Raw genomic sequence first — 24,164 nt, forward strand, 5'->3', positions numbered from 1 at the left:
AGTCACGACTCGTGCTGATGCGCCATCAGGCTCGTGAGCCACGTCTCGTGCTGATGCGCTGGTTGTTTCATTGACGGGCACGTTGTCCCGTAGTGCTGCAGCGCGTGCGTCGGCACGCGCGATCGCATCAATCAGCAGCATGTCCTCATCATCGGATGAGGGGTCGCTTACCAGTGGGGAATGTGATGTGTTTTCTGTCACCTGAACTGGATCCACGGACATTTGTCTACCACGTTTCTTTGCAGCCTTACGCCTTGGAAGCGGAGCATCCATCGAGGACCTGTCCGGACGTTTTCGGGACGACGCCTGCGATGTCGATTTTCTCTCCTGTGGTGTGCGCCTCGTTCGCGCAGCTCGGTCCACGTTCCTCTGCATCCTGGTTTCCCTTTTCTTCTGTCTCGAAGATGGTTTTGGAATGCTCTGGACCGCTCGTGTGGTGCGTGTCGTTGGTCGTTTCCGATTCGGCGGAGACTTTTTCGACTGCTTTACACCACCACCTCCGTGGAGAGCGTCGCGTGATCCGGATGATTGGACTGCGTCATCCATTTTTGCACGCTTCCATGGCATCTTCGCGATTTCATCGTAAAAGAAATCTTTCCTAGACACCGGGTGGTTCGTGAGCACCTTTCTCATTTTCGTGAGGAAATAATCACGAGGCGGGTGATACTGCGACGCCGCATAAAATAGTCGTCGCAAACACCGTGGCAAATCACGACGGTGATCAACCATTAATTGTAAATAATGACTGAAAAATGCCGCGGACATGAACAACCCACAATCATTGCTATAGCGTTCCTGACGTGGCGAAAATTGTTTCACCAAACGCAAAGCTGGCCAAACCTTTTTGAGGTTCTCATTGAGTTGTTGCTCCAAAATTGGGGATGGTGCGGAATCATAAAGGGATAACTGAATGCCTGTTGCATCCTCGTCGTCTTGCTCCAAAATGCCCGCTATCCAATGCTTCATAATAAAGATTGGAAAATAAACAAAGCCGTGCTCGCGCACCATCTTCGTAAGTTGTTGGGTTTTATCGCGGTCCAAGTACACCATTGTATCCGACGGAACGATGCGTTTTGGTGGGAGGTACTGCTCGTAAATGGCGTCGAGTTCTATGTTTGATGTTTTGCCTTCGAGCATGTCGCCGCCCCACACTTCCTTGCCGAATTCGCGGGCAATATTCGACATATTTTTTGGTGTGTGTGTGGATTCCTCCTTCAAAACGACGGCTGCCGTTCCGTCGCGCATCAGTTTTTGGATTTTCCTGCGGTTCGCCTCCGCGGTATGTGTGGCCTCTGCCTCCTGCGTTTCCGTTGCCGTAGCCGCCTCGCCTGCTACCATTTGAATAATTTCGTCCTTGGTAACTCTTGTAATTTGCGGGGGCGTCCGAGCGGTATTGAGTGCTTTGGCGCGTTTGCGCGCGCATGCGTTCTTTCATCATCCGAGAAACAAGCTCACGATCATTGGCATTGAGGGTGTCCAACTTTGCGTAAAGAGTGGTGGCGAATTCATCCCAGCTGCTCAAGTCCAACGCTCCAATTGGTGACCCGTCCGTGCCCACAATTTGCGCATACGCAGCTCCACCTTCAAGCGGGTCACATTTATCGTCCTTTGAGTTCCGGAACGTGCTTTTGGGTTTTTTGGTGTAACCAGCGCCGCCTTCAAATTCCGCCTTTTTAGTCATTACTGCAGCCTGCGCTGTTTCCATAATGTCTCGCGTGAATCTCGCCAGGCGTGGCGTTTGTGGAAGCAATGGCTCGCTGACTTCTTGGATAATTTGTCGCCATGTACGCATCTGGGCTCCCATCGCCCTTGCAACATGCACGTTGTACCGGAAAAGGCGCGTCGGCTTGGGTTCTTCGAGAAACATATCGAGCCATAACGCGATCCGCTCCCTATCGCTCAATTCTTTCAGCTCCGGCCCGGATAGGCCGAGCAGGATTACCGCCGACGCCGCCACGACTGGTGTCACCTGTGATGCTTCGATTGCCGTTTCCAGTTTTTCCAGGGCCCCTTCTAACGGGTCTCCCGTTGTTTGGCGTAGGCTCCGGAGCGCCTCGATAGCCTGTTTGTCTGCATTTTCCGTGTTCATGCATTCGCGGAGCCGTGTGTCCGCGTAGATGGTTTGCGCTTCCATCATGTTGTGTTGAATCCTCGCGTCACCGTCCAACGGCACCGTTCGGTCCCTTTCCTTGTCCTTTTCAAGACCCTCAGCCAGGCGCACAAGCTCTTCGTGATACTTCTCCGCTGAAATGATCCCTTGTTTGCGGAGACCTCTCCACGTCTTCGCTCTAGTCGACGTGCTTGGGTTGTTCAAAAAGAAACTGATGTCCACATCGCCCTCCTCGGTGGAAAGCGAAGCGATATCCGTCTTGTTGCTCATTGTTAAGCGCGAATGTTGTGAAGTACAATCGTCTTTTTGTGACGTGGCGGAACTTCTTGAACGGCTAGATGACGAGAAGCTGCGGATCTGCCTGGGCGCGTGCGTACGGTATTTTTTGTGCAAAATGTGTTTTTGTTTTCGTTTTTGCGTCAGAGACCGCATTAAACCCACTTAGATTACTTACTGGATTTGTATCCAATTCCATAAGAGACAGAAGTAGAAGGAGAGAGAACGAATAATCATTCGGTAAAGAGATAACAAACATACACGCATGTGACATCACATTTGTAGAAAACCACTTCAAGAGCATATCGGCACACAAGGTGCACTGGACCAAACCGTCCCGGGTACACCCGGGTCCGGGGTACCAAAATACATTCGGACCAGACATCTCGGACGAAAACCCGGACATGCATTCTTCAGAAATCCCCCGCACCACACACTGCATAGCAGTGAATGTGCGTCACTCACTCGGAAAGCCGGCCGACCACATGGTACCCGACCCCCTCGCTCGGACCCCCCCCCGTGCCGAGCTTAAAGCCCATTTCAATCCATCCAGAAAATCATGTACCATTCGATTGCCTCCGTCGAAAAGACTTCGCCAATGAAACCCTAACCCTAACCCTAACCCTAACCCTAACCCTAACCCTAACCCTAACCCTAACCCTAACCCTAACCCTAACCCTAACCCTAACCCTAACCCTAACCCTAACCCTAACCCTAACCCTAACCCTAACCCTAACCCTATGACCCCTAACCCTATGACCCCTAACCCTATGACCCCTAACCCTATGACCCCTAACCCTATGACCCCTAACCCTATGACCCCTAACCCTATGACCCCTAACCCTATGACCCCTAACCCTATGACCCCTAACCCTATGACCCCTAACCCTATGACCCCTAACCCTATGACCCCTAACCCTATGACCCCTAACTCTGTGAGAGAGGTGTCGCGGGAGGAGGAGGCTGAGAGGGAGTGAGAGAGGAGACAGCAAGGCAGGCACGCGACTACAGCCGCGTGGCCGCGTAACTGGGGTTCCGTTCGTCCACCCTTCGCGTCCAGTCGCGTGTGGGACACGTCACGTCGTCTACATCTCTGTTGTGTGTTTTTTCTTGTGGCTTGGCACCGGTACCGGGGAAGCCCCCAGCACCGAGTGCCCCTTCATTTGTGCCAAAGGTGTGCATGCCAAACGGACATGCAAGAACAACGGATCACGAAAGAAATTCTGAAAACACAGGAAACTACAAAGGCAAATCAGCTCCGACTGAACAAACGGTGGTGCCCGAGGGAAAAAAGGGGAGAAGCCGAGGCGAAACGAGCACTCGTGTTGTCAGTGGGCAAAAAGATGAAGACAAGAGAAACTACTAAACTAGAGAAATCGAACAAATCAAAGAGTGACAGAAAACAAAGAAAAGATACTGGGTGGATGACAAACGCCCCGCCGGCGTTCGTCAGAGGGTTATGGCGAACACAGCGTGAATCCAGGCTGTGTTAAGAGAAAACTGAAACAAGAGAATCTTTAGAGAAATCAATCATAAACGTTAGATATAGTTTTTCCATTTTTCAGGTCATCCTGGCTACCATTTCTTCACCCAGCGATGCCCAGCCATCAACTATTGAAGGCAAGATGGTGCTTGGAAAACTAAAGAACTTTTAAAGAAGAATGATCTTAATGGGATCAACGATTCCCCTTGTTAAAACCCACGGGGTGGTAAAACGCCCTCGGCATATGAGGGTGGATAGCTTTCCGCCAAGATCCTACCATCTCGGAAGCGCCCCTTTCAACTCAGACCCGCGCCCTCTTTCTTGGAAAGACCCGGGCGCGGGGGAAAAAGAGAGCTGGTCGAAACCCCCCTCGGGCACATGTAAAAATACTGAATAAAATCACACTCGCGTGGCATTCTTGACCACCTTGAAAACAAACTGGTTTGCTGATCTGCCATCGTGTGGCCTGGAACAGCTTAAACTAAATCAACATTTCTCAAGAAAAACCACTTCACCGTGGACCAGACACCGTCAGGAGTTCCGGTTCTCAGGGTTGGGTGGGTGGGCGTTTTTGCGTCAGAGACCGCATTAAACCCACTTAGATTACTTACTGGATTTGTATCCAATTCCAGAAGAGACAGAAGTAGAAGGAGAGAGAACGAATAATCATTCGGTAAAGAGATGACAAACATACACACATGCGACATCACATTTGTAGAAAACCACTTCAGGAGCATATATCGGCACACAAGGCGCACTGGACCAAACCGTTCCGGGTACACCCGGGTCCGGGGTACCAAAATACATTCGGACCAGACATCTCGGACGAAACCCGGACATGCATTCGTCAGAAACCCCCGCACCACACACTGCATAGCAGTGAATGTGCGTCACTCACTCGGAACGCCGGCCGACCACATGGTACCCGACCCCCTCGCTCGGACCCCCCCTCCCGTGTAGAACTTTCAATCCATCCAGGAAATCAAGTACCATTCGATTGCCTCCGTCAAAAAGACTTCGCCGAGTAAACCCTAACGCCCTGCTAGTAAAGCGCAGCCGCCGTAATAGGGCGCACCGGAACTATGTACCGCTTAAAGGCCCTAGCTTGCTGTTTGAATGTGTGCTGCGGAATGCTGCCCTGCGTTACTCCTTGTGCGCAAAACCATCAATTCATTCACTGCAGCAGCCCGGGGTTTCAAGAAAGCGCGAGCGGAAAGGCCTTGCCAAATACAAACTCCACGAAAAAACCACTGAATGGCTCCACCATCTATGTTCGTCTTTCGGAACTTTCCCCATGGACATAGAAGGACGATCATGGACACCTACGTCTGGACGATCGACCGTCAAGGCAATGCAGTCGCCCTCATACAGTGTGTTATGGAATCATCAACTGAGGTGCAGACAGTCATTCGACAACAGGGTCTCTCTACGTATGCGTCGGGAAGTGTATGCAGTGGAACTACATTGAAGGATGAGCAATTCAGGTCCAGTGTAGTTTTCGTGTACAATGTGTAGTCAAACAATTCCCATTTGGAGACAACCACACATGTTGATCCCGTTTGTACGAGCGAGTCGAAGACGGTGTTTCTCTACCTCTCCTTGATTATCACAACTAACAGGGTGGGTCCTTTTGTGTAGAAAAATCGACCCTCTATGTCTGTCCGCGAATACACATTCTTCGCACTTCATACAAAAATACAAACAACGACACGAATACCCTGTGGCCATACAATGTAAAGTGATCAAAACCTGAGATCACTGGAAAACAGTGAGACCGTCATACAACCATAAAACGACAAATTCAGTGTAGAGTTGTGCACGGCAAGAACAAGCGAGCCGTGCGCCTCTGTGGTTGCGTGCTGTAGACGCACAAGATAAAGAAATAAAAAACACTGAGCATCATACTCTTCCAACGGTCTCGGGAAGATCACTCACAGGGGAAAGGAGAGAACATTTTCATGACACGGCGTTGCCTGTGAGGTTGCATGTCCCCGCTGCATGGCAAATCAGGAGTCGCATCAACGCGGCTCAGCGCTACCAGCCTCGCTAAACGATCCGTAGTAGACGTACATCTCGTTGCGCTGTGACCTCTTCGGAAGGTACTCAGCAGGGAGGGGGGATTAATCCCCTCTTGCCGCTCTGCATCGAAAGTCCAAAGATGTGTAAAAGGCATTCATCAAAAACAGCACCGGAAGGGTTTTCCGCTGTCTTCCAGCGGATCCCTGGAACGGGTAAAGGCGACCGTTTTCACCGTTGCAGATGTTCTGAGCCCAACGGCTTTGCGCTCTCAGCTAGCTCGAGGCAACTTGTGGGGGGGCGGGGGGGGGGGGGGGAAGATGAGCATAGGATCACCTCCAGACGCACTATTTGTGCACCATCTTCTCTTCAGAACCACTGTGTCTCAGTACGCAGTGCAAAACTATGTAGCCCTTCGCCGAAAAAGATGCTGGAAAGATCGAGTTATACGCACCACATAATCCAAGCGTTTTCCTCTGTTTGGTCGAAAAATAAACAAACGAACATCTGGGCAAAGATATTGTGCACGAGAGCTGTGCGATGCCGATGACGAAGATGTGCTTTTCTTCTATAATAAAAGTGATGAAGGCTTAGAATCGACAGCTTTTCAAAGACGCGAGTTTTCTGCTGGAATCGGCAAGAATTCTCGGCGAAAAGGACATCGCAACTGGCGACATGTAACAAGGAAGAGTGAGCTATTCTAGTCTCCTTCCATGACTTGAAGTTGCAGCACTAATCCAGGCCAAATGAGATCCTGGGTAGCGTTGTCATGGCCCCCCTCAACCTCACGTCTCTTTGGTATCCTAAACGTCGTTGATCACGAGCTGGTACGCCGGATTTGGCAACAGCATTTGCGGTTTTCAACCCTTGCAGTCGCACTACCTCAGCGGTCATCCTATAAACCCTCCAGCAGTTGTGATGATGTGGCGAAGGGGAACCAATGCCACGCTCTTTTCGTCGTCGCGATGTTCCACTCCGAACACTAGAAGTGCCGTGCGGTGCTTGAATCTGATTATTTGTGCAAACTGTCGATTTCCGTGCGCAAGTAGGAAACGTGAGGTGTTTTCAGGTTCAGTAATATCTAGTTCATTTGTAGAGAGACAAAAATAACTGTACTTTTTTTTCCGTAAGCCAATGACGATAGTGTGCGGAAGAAAGTGGAGGCATTTGAGCTAGTAAAAATGTGTCTCCCCGATTTCAGACTCCAAACCCCCAAACGCAGCTTCGAGGGGCTTTGGAAGGGTAGGTTACGGGTGCACAACCAGCACAGGTAGTCCAAGGGTGGTTCCGATGCACTAATGCGCTAAGAAAGACACTTTCACACTCGCACAGGTATGTCGGTGAAAGGAAAATACAGAATGCGACTCTTTAGTTTCAGTACATGCATGTGACGCAGGACGTCAACATGTAGAAGGATGGGGAACCGCTGCTTTTACCACGGCGCCCCGGTTTCCTCTTCACACCCCTGCTGCGTGATCTAGCCAACAGGGCGTACTTGCAGCACCACACACACTGTACTGGTGCTACGATAGCGTATGCTGTTTTCTTGGTGCCTGGCTTTATATCCACACAATTGTTTTTCTAAAGAAGTTGTCGCCACCATCCACCGATCACATTTTCAACTTGGGGGGAGGGGAGGGGTCAATTAGGTCCTTATATGTCCCACTCCTAGTCTTACCGCGGGAAGAGGCGAACCAAGGCTACAACCACGAGAAACGCGAGACATGCATTGGGGTAAGAGATCCCACAGGACGAACGCCCAATACACACTCATACGAGGAAGTAGACAGATTCGAGAACAACCGCAGCCACACATCGTCACAGTAACTGCACACCAAAGGAAAAGAACAACAAATGCGCCTCAACTTTAATAAAGTATCGCTAATACGGTTTACTTACGGGAAAAGAACAAGACGTCGTACGCGGGCTCGGGCCGACCGATACGGAGAGAGAAAGTCACACTCTTCACATTACCAGAGGTCTACTGAGCCAGAGAAACCGTGGGAGGAGAGAAGCACACAACACTAGTGACAACAGAAGAATATGCCCACATCCATGCAACACGTTTGCGCAGCTTTTCCAAACCCGTCCTCAATGCACCACTGGCAGAGCACATGCGGGGCTGCGCACCACACGCACACAGAGCCACGACGTCGTAAACTGGGGGCGCAAAATGAAAATATTGCTCACCGCCATCTCCCTGAATGGGTGAAAGGAAAGAAAAACAGTGGTCGGCAGGAGAGGGGGGAGTGTAGAGGGGAAAGGGGACTCGTCCTTCGAGGAGAGTTCGAGCTGGAATACACTCAAAGGGGGGAGTCCTCCGCCGCATAATCCGCCATCCACCAAATCGTCTGCTTCGCTTACCTTCATGTCGAACACACGCCTTATTCGGCACCGAGACGACGCATCTCCTCCTCGAGCAGGCGCTGTTGCTCATCGCGCTTCGACGGTTTATCGGCGTTGGCGCGCTTCCGCCACGTGCGCTCGAATTCGTCGGCGTCGTGCAGAAATTTGGCAAGCACAGCTTTTTCGTTCTGACGGCGGTCGTACTCGCGGCGGTGCTCGGCAAGGTAGTTTTCACGCGCAGCCGTTCGGTCAGCACGGATGCGCTCTGCGTTCTCTGCATCATAAGCTTTGCGCTTCGGAATCTCCAAGGCACGTAAAGCACGCTCGTAAAGGTTCGCTTGGAGTATCTCCTTGCGATCGTTGTCGATGCCACGACGCTTGTAGGCGGCGAGCAGCCGTGTGAGCTCATCCTCAAAGGCTGCCGCGCTTCGGTACACAATAGCGTCGTCGACCTTGAAGCCCGGGTACTTGACGCGTAGTTTGCGGAGCACTTCCTTTCCTCGCTCCTGGCGCTGGCGCTCGTTGTATTCGGAGTACAGCTTATGAATGTACGCGCGGTGGGTTTCCTCTTTCTTTGCCTCCTCTTGCTCGCGGCGTTCCGCGACGGCACGCTCGCGCTTCTTGTCTTCGTTCTTTTTGGCTTCCTCAATACGCTCCGCTTTAGAGTTTATGCAGGCCTTCTGGAGTCCGTAAAGGTTGCTGCTTCGCGCACGTGCTGCCTCCAGATCAGCCGCTGCCGGAATCACCTGCTTCTTCGCCGACGCCGGCGAGACGTTCGTGAAGTCAGAGAAGCGGCCATACATGGTCGCGAGCTCGGAAGCAGGAACAGTGGCGACGCGGGAGACAATCTTGTTGAAGTAGCTTAGCATTTTCGCCTTCGACGAATCGCGGAAAGAGAGGGTATTTGTGCGGGTGTCAATGTCCACAGAGACGGATTCATCGCCGAGGATGACGGGCTCGATGTTGTTCACGTACTCGGCCGCGGTCAGGTTCCCGTGATACGCCGCGAGGGAGACCACTTCGACGTAGTTGCAGCTGCCGGAAAGTACCTCCAGCTGATAACGGAGAATCACTCGGTGCAACTCGTTTGCGTAGCGTGCGAGGTCGCTGTTAGCCGCCGTCAACGCCGTGACGCTTTTGTGCAGACCCGTGAAGTCGGAGAAGTTGGGGTCCTCCAAGTTTGCTGCGATTTTCCCAATCTCAGGCGAGGCAAGCATGTACACGCCCTTTGCCTTGAGATTGGCGATCAGGCTTGTCTTGCTCGTGTTGGGTGACTCGAACAGCTCATCGATGCGGGCGCTCTTCTCACGGTAGCGACCAAAAGGATCCAGCTCGATATCACCGTCGGCTACGCATAGTGATGCAAGGACAGCCCGAGCGGCTAGGGTGCCGCGCTTTTCCTGACGCTTCATAGAAGCGGCAATGGAGAGGCAGTAGGCGTGGTAATTGTGCACGGAGCATGTCCAGAAGATGTCGCTCATCGTCTCGTATGCGCCGGACACCACGTCAACAAACTCCTCATTGCGCTGCACCCTGTCACAGAGCCGCTTCAAGCAGGAGAGGACGTCAAAGGCGCCGCCGTACTGTCGCAGGCTGCAGATATCGTTGAGTAGACAGCACAACGTCTCCACCGTCTCAGTCACCGCCGACGTCGACGAGAGGAAGGATGCTCGGTCCTTCAGGAGCTCTTGTACAGCGTTGCGCGACGCCGCATCATCGTTGTCGTGAAGGTGGTCCAGTGCCATGTGTGATACGGCGCGAGACACTGCACTGGAAATGTCCAGCACACACGCAGGTGCGTTGAACTCTTTGCACATGGAGAGGAACTGGCGAACCGTCTTGTTGTAAATAAACGTCAATTTTTTGGCAAACCCAATGGTGTTGTTACCACAAAAGTGGCGAATGAGGCGGCGCAAGGCAGCGTGGCAGGGTATAATGTGGCGCTTCTCAGCAAGCGCAGCAAGAGAGATGCCGTTCAAGGCAGCCAGCATCTGGTCTCCTGCAGTAGCTTCGTTCTGCACCGCATCCGCGCGCTCCTTTGCCCTCGCGCACATCTGTCGGATGCGGATCATAACAGAGTCCACAATGCGCTGGACGCTTTCTTCCACGTGCTGCGACCCACGCAAACCGCTGCGGCATCGCCGAAGGACCTCGATCAGTTTCACCGGCTCCAGCTTCTCGTGGGTGAGACAGAGATCAGCCAGCAGCTCGAGACACTCAAATCCGATCGGGGTAACTTGATTGAAGCGCAGATGCGAAGAAAGGGCCTCGATCGCTTCTTTAACGTCATTGTTCTTCAAATGCTCCTGCGCCTTGGAGAGGCTGCTGCGCGCACGGGCATCGGAAGTCGCTGCGCGGTCCATTTCTGTCGTGTACGGAGATTGGGGAGAGAAGAAAAGGAGAGTTGAAATCAAGTGTGTAGCGGGAGCAGTGCTTTAGATGAGTCAGAAAACGTAGAAGCATGCACACGCACACGCAGGGGGCTAGAAGATACAAAGCGAGATTTAATTTGCGGAACGAGACACAAAGACAGTTAAAAGAGAAGTAGAGGTGAGTGTGTGTGTAGGGGAGGGGGGAGGTACAAATGGCTTAACTTAGTGTGGTCGGGAGTAAGTGATGGAGGCCAGGAGGAAGAGCGATCAAGGGGAAAAGTTGAGTGAGAGAGATGCTGAGTACCAGATGTTCCGAAGGCGGCGGAGATCACCGTAGGCAGGCATCGAGTGGGGGTTTGGGGGAGGGGGGGGGGAGGGGGGTAACGTGGAGGTGAAGTTCATCGAGGAGATCACCTGGACTCCATATAGATGCCTACTGTTTTTTTTTCCACAATTCTGGAATGGGAAGTGTTCGCTGTAAAATAAAAAAAAAAGGGAGGAATCAGCGGCTCATGGAATGGCATCCAGTGAGAGCTGAATCAAAAAGATTTTTTGTCCTCATTTCTCGAAATCGTTGAAGCAGATCCATCCACGCTACAGATTGACCAACTACCACACACAGGTGTGGAAGCACTACTAGTAGCAGTAGCATAAGAAAAACTTGAACAGTGTTGGGAGGAGCTTTTTTTTGTTAGAAACAGGGTGGTTGCGCGGATGCGCTACGACGCTGCGTCACCAGGAGCACATGTGGTGAAAGAGCAAAAAGTGGAGTACACACTCAAACAAAAAGCTACGTGTTGATCGAGCCGAAGCATCCAACAGCAAAGCGACACAGACGGGAAAAAAGAACACTGAGATGTTGATACAATGCATAACTTGCAAAGGACAGCAGTCATATCGCACCCACAACACAGAAATCACAAACACGCGCGCGTGTGTGCCGAAAAGACATACAAGCATAGACAACAGCTACTGTACAGCCACTAAGCCTTGAGGCTTCATGAGAATGATGGCTTCGAAACCCCTGACAGACAGCAATGACACAGAGACAGCGGAGATGGTCAGCAGGGGCACTGTCGCGCTGACACGCGCAATTGTACAACAGAGATTCTTTCGAGGAGGAAGGCCTCTAACTTAGAGAAAGTACTTCCGAAAAAGAATTGTGCGCGTGTGCATGTTTTTTTTTTTTTGGGGGGGGGGGCTTCATAATCTGCGCAAAGTGCAGTACATGGTTTCGTTGAATATGCGGCAGTCCGCGTTGTTGAGAGCGCCGGTGACAAAGGCCATGTTTTCCTGACGTGCCGGCAACGTCATCAGCCCACGGTCTGACACGGTCAACTGCCATGCCACGCGTTCATCCATGGTGGGAAGTTGTTGCACCTCATAGGCTCGCTGTACCAATTCACCTCGATCGATGCAACCATGACAGTTACTGTTACGATCTCGGATCATCTTACTCAGCTGCTTGGTAGAGAGTGACTTGAGATGTTCCAGGGATGCGTTGGGGGCCGAAGACGACGGCAATCCGCGAGTGATGGCGCGAAGGTCATTCTCGCTGTTGGAGCCAATGTGACGCCGCTGCAGCAAAAAAGTTTGCTCCGGAGGAACTTCAATGAGAAGCGATGCTCTGGTCACCAACACAAATGCCGAAACAGCAATTAGATAAACAAGAAGGCAGAAAACACGTCGCACTGGCATCGCTCTGTTTTTGACCGAGGGTACACGAGGAAACCAAAAAAGTTTTAAAAAGTTTCCTCGCCACTTCAGTTTTCGTGACTATCACGGCGATGCCACCAGAGTAGCTCACTTTTTTGGTTGGGCAGGGATGTGTTTTGAGTGACTAGAGAGGGAAAAAAATGTGAGAAGGTTAAGAGAATTTGGGAAAAAAGGCAGCATAATAGTGGATGGAATATTTATACGGACCACCGGGGGTGGCGAAGATGACTAAGAGAGCCGAGTCACGTGTGCGGGCAGGGCGGTGGCGTGGCAGCGATTTTTGTGGGCGGAGGGCTTATTGGCATGTATACTTGTTTTTTTTTTCAACGGTGCTTGTCTAGTGTGGATTCTCCCCGCGCTGTGGCTGCAGTATCGAACATCTATGCATAACCGGCCCTGCGCAGTAGATTACTTGCAAAGACACTGGTGCTCACATAGAGCGTTGTGGTCGATACTTTGGACGATAGAAACAGCCTGGAGACGATTTTTTTTTCCGGTGGGCGGGCGGGGGGGGGGGGGGACACGAATTCCCTGAACAACAACAAGTGAGCGATGTAAGAGTACGAGTCCCCTATAGGCCTCTCTCCATAACAGGTGCACGGCAAGGGTCAATAAGACGGTCGCTTCGAACAGGCCAACAAAGATCGCCAGGAAAAAAAATGTAAGGCATTATCTAAACTGCGGGGTCACTATATAAGGTGGGCGCCTGTGGCCGAAAATTGTAATGGCCAGTACAGCCAGGATTCTTGATCATTGACCAAAAAAAGAACCCACCCAACCCTATGAAAAAGTGCCACGCGCCGTGGTACATACGATACGGGTCAGCGCTGTCATTAAGTCCTAGGGCAAAAAAGAATATGCCGAGTCCGAGAAAAATCGAGCCAATGATCAGCTGACGGCGATCAACTAAAGGAAAACGCTTGTCAATAATGCAGTGCTTCACTACCGGGAAAAGATTGAAGAGGAGAATCGGTGCTACAGTAAATCGTACGTCCCATGGGTGTTTCTCCTGCACTATAAGGGTGAAGAATATGCAAAAACATTTGCAGCTCATTTCTACAAACGGGTTCTGAAAACAACACAGATAGACGTCCCAGATGCCCATCAACGAGATGATTCCGATGTTGTCCAGGCGGTGCCATTGCATATCACTAAGGAAGATTGTTGTATTGAAGCTCTCCGTTGTGTGGTACATGAAGGAGACGAGGAGTCCAAATAAAGAGCAGCAAAACTCGAATATGTAGTTGCGCTTGTAGAAAAAGTATGGCATGGGAACCATCGTTAGGTGACTAAGCACCGTTGTGACAAAAAGAATCGCTGGGCTTTCTTCCTGGCGCATTGCACTTGCCAGTGGTAGGAAAAAGGAGAACGTTAACAGGGGTAAGGAAACGAGGCGACAAGCATAAGCCAGGACGATAGATGTGGCCACCCTTTGTTAAAACTGTTCGCGTGTGACGCGATTTGCTTCTAAGGAAAAGAATTTGAGTACAGAGAGGAAAGGGGATGTTTTTCACAGGGAGAAGAAGAGGAGAAAGAGTAAAAAAAAAAGGACGGTCACTCGCAAATTGGGCGGCGTTACCGGCTTATCGGATTGGTAGGCAGCGTCCCCCCCCCCCCCCCCACACCCCAGCCCCAGGCTGCATCCCCTCCAGTTGCACTATCGCTAATGTCGAGGCACACCTTGTGGTGTTTCGCTTCACCCTCCCAGGGCATTCTTTTCGTTTTTGCATCTTTTATGGCATAACCAAAAGCACGTGATACGGTAAGTAGGTCAAGGGAATTGAGCGTCAAGCGGAGATATGAAATGGAGACGCAAGAGACACTCAAGCGAGTCCTACGAGCATGAGACTGAAGGCGGCCATCCCCGCCCACCCATCCACACTGCAGAGGGGGGGGGGGAAGGGGGGGAGTGTTATACTGCTTTGGGGGGGGGGGGACCTCTTTGCAGCTAAGCGAAGTGGGAAAACTAGCCTGAGAGTATCCTTCAGCAAAGCGCGGAGGAAGCGACGCGACCGTTTGCGTTCATGATGTAAATTCCCACGGTTTAAGGGACTTTCCCTGTACCTTCACCTACTCCTGCTGATTGCATACCTTCGCCTCTCTCAGGTTCACGACAACGACCGCAGGGTCCTCGTAGTGTTGCGAGTACAGCTGTTTCCGCTTCCGAGGAGCGGAAAGACGAAGAGCGTAGAAAAAGAAAAAGACTCCGACAGCAGAGAACACATGAAAAAAACCGTGGTATATGCGGGCAGGGTCGTTCATGTCATCCAACCCGAGGATAAAACATATTATCGCGACACCCCACGCAAGCAATCCCATGATTAGACGCCGCAAGTACAACCGTTGACGGCGCTGGTGGTTAATCGTATGTGCTATGATCGGCACAGATATGCATAAAGATACGGGTATCACAGTGTAGATGAGATCCCATGGAGCGATTTCCTGCAATATTATAACGCTGAACAACACCACGTATTGTATGTAATCCAGAAGGGCACGGTTTTCGAAGCAACTGAGTTGGATGCAAGAGCACCCCACGCTGGTGATCGCACCAATGTTGTCAAGACGGTGCCAGCGCATCTCTGGCAGAATAAAGCTCCTCTCAAAGCACTCACAAGTGTGGTACATGAGCGAAACAGTCATGGCAAACGCTCCGACGACTCCCTCAAAGCGAAAATTGCGTCGCATCAAGAAAACCACAACACCTAACATAGGAAAGTGGCTGAGCATACATGTAAAGAACAGGGCCGATCTCGGCTCACCAGGACGACCAGGCATCCTGCGACCCGGGGAAGGGGGCGGGGAATACTGAAGCTCAATAAAGGGGGGGGGGGGGCTGCCCTGCTCTTTCAACAGGCGGATTCACTGGTGAAGCACAGTTGTTTTGTTTAGAGCTGCAACATCCACAGTCTGCACGACAAGCTGAGAAAACGTACAATCAGCACGCGATGAAGCGAAGGGAGAACAATACCGGGTATGAGTGGCTAGATAAAGTGGCGTTAGAGGGCGAGAGGTGCACAGTGCCGAATAGAAGGGGTAAACCTGATGCGCCGATGAGCGCGGTAGGCAAGGGCACTACCCAGTCAATTTCTTCTACGTATAAGCGGTCGTTTAGGTACGTTCAGTGTAATGCAAATGATGCGTATCGCAGTGGGACCAAACAAACCGAGCCAGGCAAGACGGAGGAAAAGACGTTTGATGACGACTAGTTGGAAATAGGATGAAAGACAGGTACGATTTACATGTTCGCTATTCTTTTCTTTCTGCTCACAGCAACGCAGATTCTTCTCATTCCCTTGTGCCTGTGAGACTCAGTGTATGCAGACACACGAACGGAGAGGTTCATCTCGTGTGGAACAAGTGAACCTAGATTTTCCTCCGCAGAGACTGCCTTTGGATAAACTGTTCAATATGTGCGTGTTGGAACACAGAAATCCTGGAAGCACAATGAGAATGCGCCCAATCAATGGTGTGAATAATCACTAGATGAAACCTCGGGAATCTGCGCGACTATGCCGGCGTTGATGTTGTGATCTTTGCAAAGATATTTGATTTCCTAGAGTGAAACAAAAGCGCTGTACGGTGTTGAGAAGCGTTTTGAAAGTGAGGGAGTATAATAGGCAAGCACTAACTTTGAGAACGGGGAAGAACAGAGACCAGTAACGGGGAGGGGAGTGGATCCGCTAAGAGGAGATATCAGACGAGTCAATCCGAGAAAAAGAAAGCATAGTAACACGAATAAGAGCTTCAAGAGGAGTGGACTGCACTTCTAGAGTTTGTAGGAGCCATATAAACACACCAAAATGTTTATCGAAGTGACTGAGGTACTGTGAAAGTACGACAAAGCCAGGAGAGGAGAGCATCGCCGTGGACTATTGTGTGTGTGTGTGTCTTTGGAGTGAAGGGGAGGGGGGGGGGGCGAACAACGGTTAAGCCAGGCAACACCTGAACTCACGAGACTTTCTCCACCCGATTTCACAACGATTAGAAGTGGGGGCAGGTGCGCAGGGAGCAAAATTGTACGGCACGGGCGCTGGGGGAGGGAGGAGGGAGAGAAAAAAAAACAGCAAGTCGACAACGAATATGCTACGCAGAAAATACATAAAAAACGCTGCATATACGCATTCAGAATCCTTCACGTTCAGTTGAGTGAAAGCAGAGTAGAGCACGGAGAAAAGTTTTACGATATATCGGAAAAGGTTATTGAGTGTGCAAAACTAGACACCATGCAACAAAGCACACACACACACACACACACGCACTCAGAAACACACAAAAAAGTCGATCCGTTGTGATCCATGTGAATTAGCTCATAGAGAAACACACATCAACTAGAAAGACGCGTAAAAAAAATGTCCAAATCAATAAGAGCACCACAGCTACAGAGGTCTATCATGGGACAACCACCCCCTCCCATTTTTCCCCCTTGAAACTCACGCTCTATTCATCCAATGTAACGAGGCGACATTACACACACACAAGAAGCGAGTGCGAGATAAAATAAGGGGGATGTGCTAGAAGAAACAACACTCACGCAGCCTTGACCACATCCAGAGCACGCCACACTCTCGAGCAGTTACTTCAACAACTTCGATTTCCTCCTCCTGCTCGGAGGTGCGCCCTGCGTCGCGATTCAGTTGTTGTATCAGCTGCGCAGTGGTAGGTGAAAGCAGTGGGCTACACTCGCTGTTATGGCGGACTGCTGCGAAGGGCTTCCGTTGGATACGACGGCGCCTTCGAACATCTGAACTGCTCATTAAACGCCCTTCGTCGCCAACAACAGGCGCAAAGCACATGGGACACATAGAAGACCGCTGGCGCCAGGATTCCAAGCACTGTAGGTGAAAGCCATGTTCGCACTTGAGAAGAATGGCGGGGTTGTCCAAGGTGAAGTGCTCCAGGCATATAGGGCAGGTGGTAAGGTGATACTCACCCACGTCATACGTCTCGAAGTCAACAGCTGCACTATCCTCGTCCATGTTGTCGCTGATGTTTGAAGAGGTCGCATCTTGCGAGCCGTTTTTTGGAAGGGCAAGCGATGCAGGGGCCGGAATACGAGCCGTCGAGGCGTCTTTTGTATGTAAGTTTTCTTGCATGATAGAGAGTTGCCTGCAGTAGCGTGTAGCTTCTGAGGACGATGAACGTCAGATGATCTGGAAAAGACGAACTACACGTAAACGGTGCACCGCCCTCCCTTTCGCCCCCTCTCGCCCCGTTGAGCGTCTACTAAACGGGATGCTACAGTCGCAGTGAAGCAGACAACGTGAAGTGTGATCCCCAGCGAATGGTAAGTGACACGCCTTGTGGACTCTTATCAGAGGTAAACCTGCCAAAGTCACCTTTGAGGGTGCGGCTGTAGGTTGCGGTGCGCGAAAAGCGCAGCCGGAATGCAATATATATAAATATATATATATGTATATAGAAAGAGAGAGAGTTGAGTAGCGATGGATTCGCTACAGTGACAAAGGGAGAGGCAGGACGTGAAACGGAATGGTATGGATGAAGGACAAGCGACGGGATGTCGTGGGGACGCTGGGAAAGTGCAAATCAGTGAAGGAAAAATATAATTGCAGAACATGAACAACGGCAAAGAGGAGATCCGTCCTTTCGGTAAGAAAGACGTAGAAAAAACATATGATACGGAGGCAAGACGGGCATCTAGGGCATGAACAACTCGAATGATATCTACATATTGCGCAGATACACGCTTCCCCAAATATGTATCCAACAGATGCTCAGAAATCAAGTCGACTGGACCATTTCTCCTCCATTGTGGATTTGATATGGTCAGATCTCACAGAAGAGCGGTTACAATCATCGCAACATTTGCATTGGATGTTGTCATTATTGACTGTGCATGTATGCATGTGCTGGTATCACGCCGTCAGGTGAGCCTCTGTCTGTTTTGGGGTGCGTACCGCACACAGAGAGTCCCCCTTCCTCTCCCCTCTAACATGTGAGGAACTGCCATAGTTTACAAACACGATTATGGGACGGCGAGCGAGCGAGGACGGCACGACAGCAGGCTAGAGGTGCACCTTGTTTTTTTCTACTTGACCCATCCATAACCACAACCTCGCACACTCGCTCATTCACAGCGTTGCTTCTCGCCTTCAGCGTTTTCGTGGATGAACTGTCCGGGAAACAGCAGTCGCCGCACAGCCGTTGGTGCGAGTCGCTTCGGGTTCGTGTCGACCACCTCCCCGGCTGCGCGCTTGCGTTTTTCTTCCTCTTCCTGCTGAAGCATAAAGCTGTAAAATTCTGGGTCAAAGAACTTCAACGCCCCCTCTAGGCCGTTTCGGACGACCACGGTGGAAAAAAAAACACCGATAACGAGCATAACCACATACGAGAAGATGGCGAAGGCGCGGACGCCATTTATCCAGCGCAGCTTCTTTTTGGATGCGACTAGTAGTTGACGGTGGAGCGCGGGTGAGGAGCCGTTTTGGTGCCAAAGGCTCAGCGGATTCACAGAAATCTTGTAGGCGGTTTGCAGAATGGCATACTCGCTTTCACCTGTTGTGAGTTTAGCTGTGTCAGGATGAGTTTCAAGAACCAGACTGCGGTAGCGCGCACGAATCTCTGCCAGCTCCGCGTGGTCCGGAAGGCCCATCACCTGTAGCGGTGACCCGTGCTTCTGGAGCCACTGCTGCTCCTTCTCCAACTCTTCAGCACGCTCCATGCCTATGTGCATGCGAGTCCTAATCCGCTTCTTCAGCGATGCTGGCGTTAGCGCCAGATAGAGCGAGCGCAGTGCCAATGCTAAATATCCTGGCCTGTAGGTATGCTGCTCGCCCGTCGTGGCGCAGCGCAGCGCGAAAAAACAACCATGGCTCTGCACCATCGCCGGGACCGCGTGTGCTGATAAGCGCCGCATTAGTGAATTACGAGAGGAATGCGCTAAAAAAAATTAATAAGGGAAGAAGTGAATCGGCCGGGGGAGGGGGGAGAAGGGGGGCAGAAGGGCTGCTTCAAGAGCGTACCGGCAGTTGAACGAATGCGTTCCGCTTCTATAGACACGCGCTCAAGTACACAAGCGGAACATGGATTTGCACCCGCCGACCGCGGGATCCGAGATTTTCAGAAAGTGAAGAGCCCAAAAGGCAGTGAGAGATGGTGAGGTAGAGGTGTGACGGAAGCACAATAGACCGACAAGCATGGCTGCTTCGGAGGGACGTTTGGAGAACATTGTGACCATAATGGCTGGGACCAATAGTCTGCACGTCCATAAAGAACATGGTAAGGGCGACGTCTCCTGTACAGTCTACCCATGGAGAGTTTTGGCTAACCCCTCGCTAACAGCTTAAGCGATACACCGCGTATCTTTCATTTTTGCTTTTCATCCGTCAGCTTGACACCGGCGAAAAGTGAGAAAATCAGAAAGCTGTAGGAAACGGAGAACGAGTCACATCAGCAACATCAAACAACAGAACCCCACCGTTAGATTTGGCGCTTTCGTACAGTACTAAAGTGGTAAACACGTGCGAGAGCGAACGTGGAGAGAAGCGTCACAGTTTGACGCTCAGTCAACATCGTTCATCACACCTCGCCGGACAGACAGCCAGCGCATCAGAAAAGTGTCTCGAATCAGCACTCGTTCCAGAATCGACATAGTACGCGTCGGTTGTCGAACTTACTGCCATGGAGGTGGGCGATGACGGTAGCAGCCTTCTCCTTATTGGAGAGGGAAAGTATAACAGCCACGCGGTCGTCAAAGTCGGGGGTGGCGTCAGGAGCATGACTGGGGTGTTCCCCTGGTGTTGTCGGATCTGCTTCGACACGTGCGGCCTTGGCAAGCCGTGGTTCTGCTGTATCGTCGAGAAGCACACGCCAGGAGCTCACTTTGTCTTTTGCACAATCCTGCACTCGTTCAACCAGGGCTGCTACCAAATTCTGCTGCTCCGACTCAGAAGCGGCGTTGTAGTCGGCAAATGACGTAACGTTTGTTAGCAGAACCGATTCCGACGGGTCCCCGGCTGGGCCGCCGCTATGCAACAGTCGCTTGCGCTTTTTGTAGATGTTCTGCTCTTGTCGACGTCGATCCCAGCGTTTCTCGATGTCCTCGCGGATTAAATTAACGATGTCCTCTACCGAAAGGCTCTGAAGAGCCGATGCTTTCAAAACACGGTTGAACCAGAAACTGGCTACCGTGTTCCACTGCTTCTCGTAGAAGTGAAAGTTGGGGGCTTCGCGCAGGCTCTCGGGCATCTTCAAATCCTGTATGGAAAACTGAAGCCTTCGCCCCGTGCTCCCCCAAACAACGAGTGCGTTTCCTTGATCCGCCATTGAAATCTTACCTGTACCCCACGCGTGCGACGGAAAGCGCTTTGATCGCTCCACTCGTTAAATAAGTTTGACACACGCCTTTTTCTCTGGTCCTCCTTCGGCGTAGCGAGACGCAGAAAAGGTGAGCACCAATGAGAGAAGAGGCAAGGCGTGTATAGCCCACCAGTGTAGAACGCAGGAGGGAAAAGAATTTGAATGCAAGCTGAGTTTAGATGCCCAGACTGTTGAGAGGTGCAACAGATGAAAAACAGGTACGGAAGATATGACCATAAAGGAGCTGAGAATCGCCAATGGGCACGGCACCGGCGGCTCATATCCACCTCTCTATGCTCCACGGAGGTACGCAAACGGATTTGGTCTGAGGCCCACATGTGACTTGTGCCCCTCTTTTTCGCCTTTAAAGCGCATAGCTCGCCGCGTTAACGGCACGGGAAGCAATAGCACAACACCGAAGCTTGAGCACACATTCAGAGATGTCTGTGCTCGTGAAGCTTCGTTTTCGTTGATAGCTCGCAACATCGTCGCCATTGATAAGTTCTGAAGCCGTGTTTACACTATGCAGTGCATACGTATGGATAATATCACCAAAGAGGAGCCAAAGAATGAAGAAGAAAAACAGAGAAAGCAAAGCAACTCACTACAGCAGCGGTTGGGGTTGAATGACTCTTACTTGTCGTTTACATCATGATGAAGTTATCTCGATGTTGAGACACTACCCTCTTCTTCCCGTGACCTTCCCCCTTTGTTTCTCCCTCTGCGTCTTCTCTCATCTGCAGCGTCGCATTAACAAGGGCGGGTGTCCCGTCTTACGTCGTGTAGGTAAGAGGAAGAGCCACGAAGCACACAGGGAGAAGAAAACCGAACCAGAAAAAAAGCACACACACACACACGCACACACACGCGGGGGGGGGGAAGGGGGGGGGGTTAGAAGAAAAATCAGGGGTACATAGTGTCGATGACACATTGTCCGTGCGGCAACGGCCAATGTGTCATTCGGAAATGGTAGCCAGAGATACGGACAGCGATAACCAAGCGAAACACGAGAAGAGCAAAGTACCACAAGGGAGCACACTTGTATCCGTTCAACAGCCATCGACGTGCTGGATAATATCAGAGACAGAAGAAGGTGTGCATAGAAGAGCGAGAGAGGGCCAAAACAGCGATGATAAACACTCCTGCGGGGAAGAATACGAGGGGGGAGGGTGGGGGGGGGGGGGGGGGGGGCCCACACCACTAAAACAGCAAAAACAACAAAGGTTCACACATCCGCACGCCTTGTCTCCAAATATAACATGAGGGGAGTGAAAAGAGGAGGACGATGCGTGCAGACAACTTCGCGGCACATACGCTAGAACGAAGTGCTTCATGAGACATCGAGAATCAATGATGAAAAAAAAATCATCAACAACCATCTAATGTTAGCACACAGACAGGAGCAACACATTAGAGGTTACCACGTATTGTAATCGTCCATGACGACACGAGAGGAGCGCAAAAAAAAAGAGTAAAGAAGCCGAAAAGCAACCAGTTAGGAACGAAACAGAAAAGCACAGAAAGCGGGGAGGGAAGGGGGAGGGGGAGGGGGGGGAAGGGGCTAAAATTGTTCAGGGCGCCATCGCGACAGCGGAATGAATCACCCTGTTCCCGGATTCCCGATTTTTTCGTCTTACATTCTACGACAGTTTCTCGTTCCGCCGTTCCATGGGCGGACGGGATATCGGAGGTAAACGCAGACTGTGCGGTTCTTTCTTGGCAGGATTCTTGAGTAGCCCGCTACTCACGTAACGCTTTTGACGCATGGAGCTCAAAGTAGCCGATGACGACAGTAGGGTGGACTCAGAGCTACATGGAGATTCTCGGCTTTGCATGTCTCCTGACGATACGCTGTACGAAATAGCCACGGGGGTCATTTTGTCCTTCAAGCAGGAATTGATCTGCCCGATTGTATCAGCGCTGATCCCGGTGTCCCCGACGTTGATGCTCGTCACGCGCGACAGCGGATTACGAACCAGTCGAACGATGGAACGACCCGCGACAGCCGGGATAGGATTGTGGGATAGATCGAGGGAGCACAGTGAAGGGTGCCGTGTGACCACCTTGAGCAGGGACTGAATTACAGATAAGCTGTGAATGTTATTCCAGCTGAGGTCAATATGCTTCAGGAAGGAACACGTGTCTATCATCGCGATCAGCTCAAGCAAAGCCATCGGTCGTGTGTGAAACATGTGACTACAGTCTAAAGAAGGGCTTGCGGGGACATATTTCCCAGTTACAAGATAGCGGTAGTCACGCAAGATGGGGAACATGTCATACCCGAGCCGCACCAAACGCTGCCTTTTTTGCAAGTAAAGAAGACGCTGCAGACCCATGACAGCCAGCACAGCCGCTCGCCAACGTGAGGAAAGCTTTACAGCTGTCGTGGAGAGTGTTCGTGATGCGTAAAAGGAGGTCCGGCGGCTAGCGTCTAAACCCTCCTTAATCCAAGGGTGCTTGAGTGCCTCCTTCGCAGTCAATCGACGGTGTGAGTCGTAAAGGAGCAGTTGACTAATAAAGTCCTGTAGCAATGGTGGACAGCGTAAATCACCACTGCTATCACTCTCTTCTGGGGGACGATATCCGCGGCAGATGGCTTTTGTCAGTGCAGCTTCTGTACGAGCCTGGAACGGGTAGCGGCCAAGGTACATCACATGTGCCATGACGCCCATAGCCCACATGTCGACGGGCTTCCCGTAGTTCTTCTCGAGAAGGATCTCGGGCGCCATGAAGTGCAGCGTACCGCAGCATGTTGTTAAGCATTGCTCATTGCCAGCGAAAACGGACAGCCCGAAATCTGATATCTTTACGACAAGGTCGTTCTGGGATAGCAGACAGTTGCTTGGCTTCAAATCACGGTGAACAATGCCCTTATCGTGAATGTACTCCACTGCCATCAGCAGCTGCATGATGAAGCGCCGCGTCTCGTGCTCAGAGACGCTCTGCCGGTCTATGCGGGTCTGAAGAGAACCACCAGGAAGGTACTCCATCACAATCGAGAGAGAGACATCGTCTTGGTATGTTTCCTCTAGCTTGACAATGTTGGGGTGGGAAAGCAGGCTCATCGTCTCCACCTCCCCCATGACGCTTCTCAGTCCCTTGGTGCCGGCCTTGCGCTTGTCGATCCGCTTCACAGCGTACATGTCCTTTGCACCCGTGCGCCGAGTCGCGCGCCACACATCGCCGTAAGAGCCGGAACCGATGTTATCAATCAACATGTATCTAGACTCGAGGTCCACGCCGTCAGAACAGCCTCTGTTCTTGGCATTGCGCAAGAGGCTGTCTTGAAGGGCGTAAAAATCCATGCTTCCTCTTACATCAAGTCACAAGGCAACTTGCTTCTCATGGGGGGTGAAAACTGTTGTTTGTTGTTGTGCGGGCAAGCAGGGAGAACGAGAACGAGAAAGGCATGAGCAAATTGAGGAAGAAAGGCAGCACATTATAGGGGGCGGGGGGGGTTAATTTGATGAAGCTCACTTGCTCTCATCGGTGGAGATTCTTTGTCCTCTTACGACGCAAGTGTGTA

General features: G+C 51.4%; 8 protein-coding genes across 8 annotated transcripts; all 8 read right to left on the bottom strand.

Annotated features, from left to right (window-relative positions):
* Positions 1-8,269: 8,269 nt before the first annotated feature.
* Positions 8,270-10,594, bottom strand: JKF63_05376 (uncharacterized protein; the record flags this gene model as incomplete). The annotated part of the gene is made up of 1 exon (XM_067901338.1): positions 8,270-10,594. The coding sequence occupies one exon, from the start codon at positions 10,592-10,594 to the stop codon at positions 8,270-8,272; it is 2,325 nt and encodes a 774-aa protein (XP_067758013.1).
* A 1,212-nt stretch (positions 10,595-11,806) lies between these two features.
* JKF63_05377 (uncharacterized protein) lies at positions 11,807-12,301 on the bottom strand (the record flags this gene model as incomplete). Its single annotated transcript, XM_067901339.1, has 1 exon — positions 11,807-12,301. One exon carries the CDS (start codon positions 12,299-12,301, stop codon positions 11,807-11,809), a length of 495 nt encoding a protein of 164 aa, XP_067758014.1.
* A 691-nt stretch (positions 12,302-12,992) lies between these two features.
* On the bottom strand, positions 12,993-13,658 carry JKF63_05378 (uncharacterized protein; the record flags this gene model as incomplete). The annotated part of the gene is made up of 1 exon (XM_067901340.1): positions 12,993-13,658. One exon carries the CDS (start codon positions 13,656-13,658, stop codon positions 12,993-12,995), a length of 666 nt encoding a protein of 221 aa, XP_067758015.1.
* A 731-nt stretch (positions 13,659-14,389) lies between these two features.
* On the bottom strand, positions 14,390-15,097 carry JKF63_05379 (uncharacterized protein; the record flags this gene model as incomplete). Its single annotated transcript, XM_067901341.1, has 1 exon — positions 14,390-15,097. One exon carries the CDS (start codon positions 15,095-15,097, stop codon positions 14,390-14,392), a length of 708 nt encoding a protein of 235 aa, XP_067758016.1.
* Positions 15,098-16,833: 1,736 nt separating this feature from the next.
* JKF63_05380 (uncharacterized protein) lies at positions 16,834-17,415 on the bottom strand (the record flags this gene model as incomplete). Its single annotated transcript, XM_067901342.1, has 1 exon — positions 16,834-17,415. One exon carries the CDS (start codon positions 17,413-17,415, stop codon positions 16,834-16,836), a length of 582 nt encoding a protein of 193 aa, XP_067758017.1.
* Positions 17,416-18,407: 992 nt separating this feature from the next.
* JKF63_05381 (uncharacterized protein) lies at positions 18,408-19,196 on the bottom strand (the record flags this gene model as incomplete). The annotated part of the gene is made up of 1 exon (XM_067901343.1): positions 18,408-19,196. The coding sequence occupies one exon, from the start codon at positions 19,194-19,196 to the stop codon at positions 18,408-18,410; it is 789 nt and encodes a 262-aa protein (XP_067758018.1).
* Positions 19,197-19,906: 710 nt separating this feature from the next.
* JKF63_05382 (uncharacterized protein) lies at positions 19,907-20,605 on the bottom strand (the record flags this gene model as incomplete). Its single annotated transcript, XM_067901344.1, has 1 exon — positions 19,907-20,605. One exon carries the CDS (start codon positions 20,603-20,605, stop codon positions 19,907-19,909), a length of 699 nt encoding a protein of 232 aa, XP_067758019.1.
* A 1,673-nt stretch (positions 20,606-22,278) lies between these two features.
* Positions 22,279-23,943, bottom strand: JKF63_05383 (uncharacterized protein; the record flags this gene model as incomplete). The annotated part of the gene is made up of 1 exon (XM_067901345.1): positions 22,279-23,943. The coding sequence occupies one exon, from the start codon at positions 23,941-23,943 to the stop codon at positions 22,279-22,281; it is 1,665 nt and encodes a 554-aa protein (XP_067758020.1).
* Positions 23,944-24,164: the final 221 nt, after the last annotated feature.

The sequence above is a fragment of the Porcisia hertigi genome, chromosome 17, assembly GCF_017918235.1.
Source record: "Porcisia hertigi strain C119 chromosome 17, whole genome shotgun sequence".
In the NCBI taxonomy this organism is placed as follows: Eukaryota; Euglenozoa; class Kinetoplastea; order Trypanosomatida; family Trypanosomatidae; genus Porcisia; species Porcisia hertigi.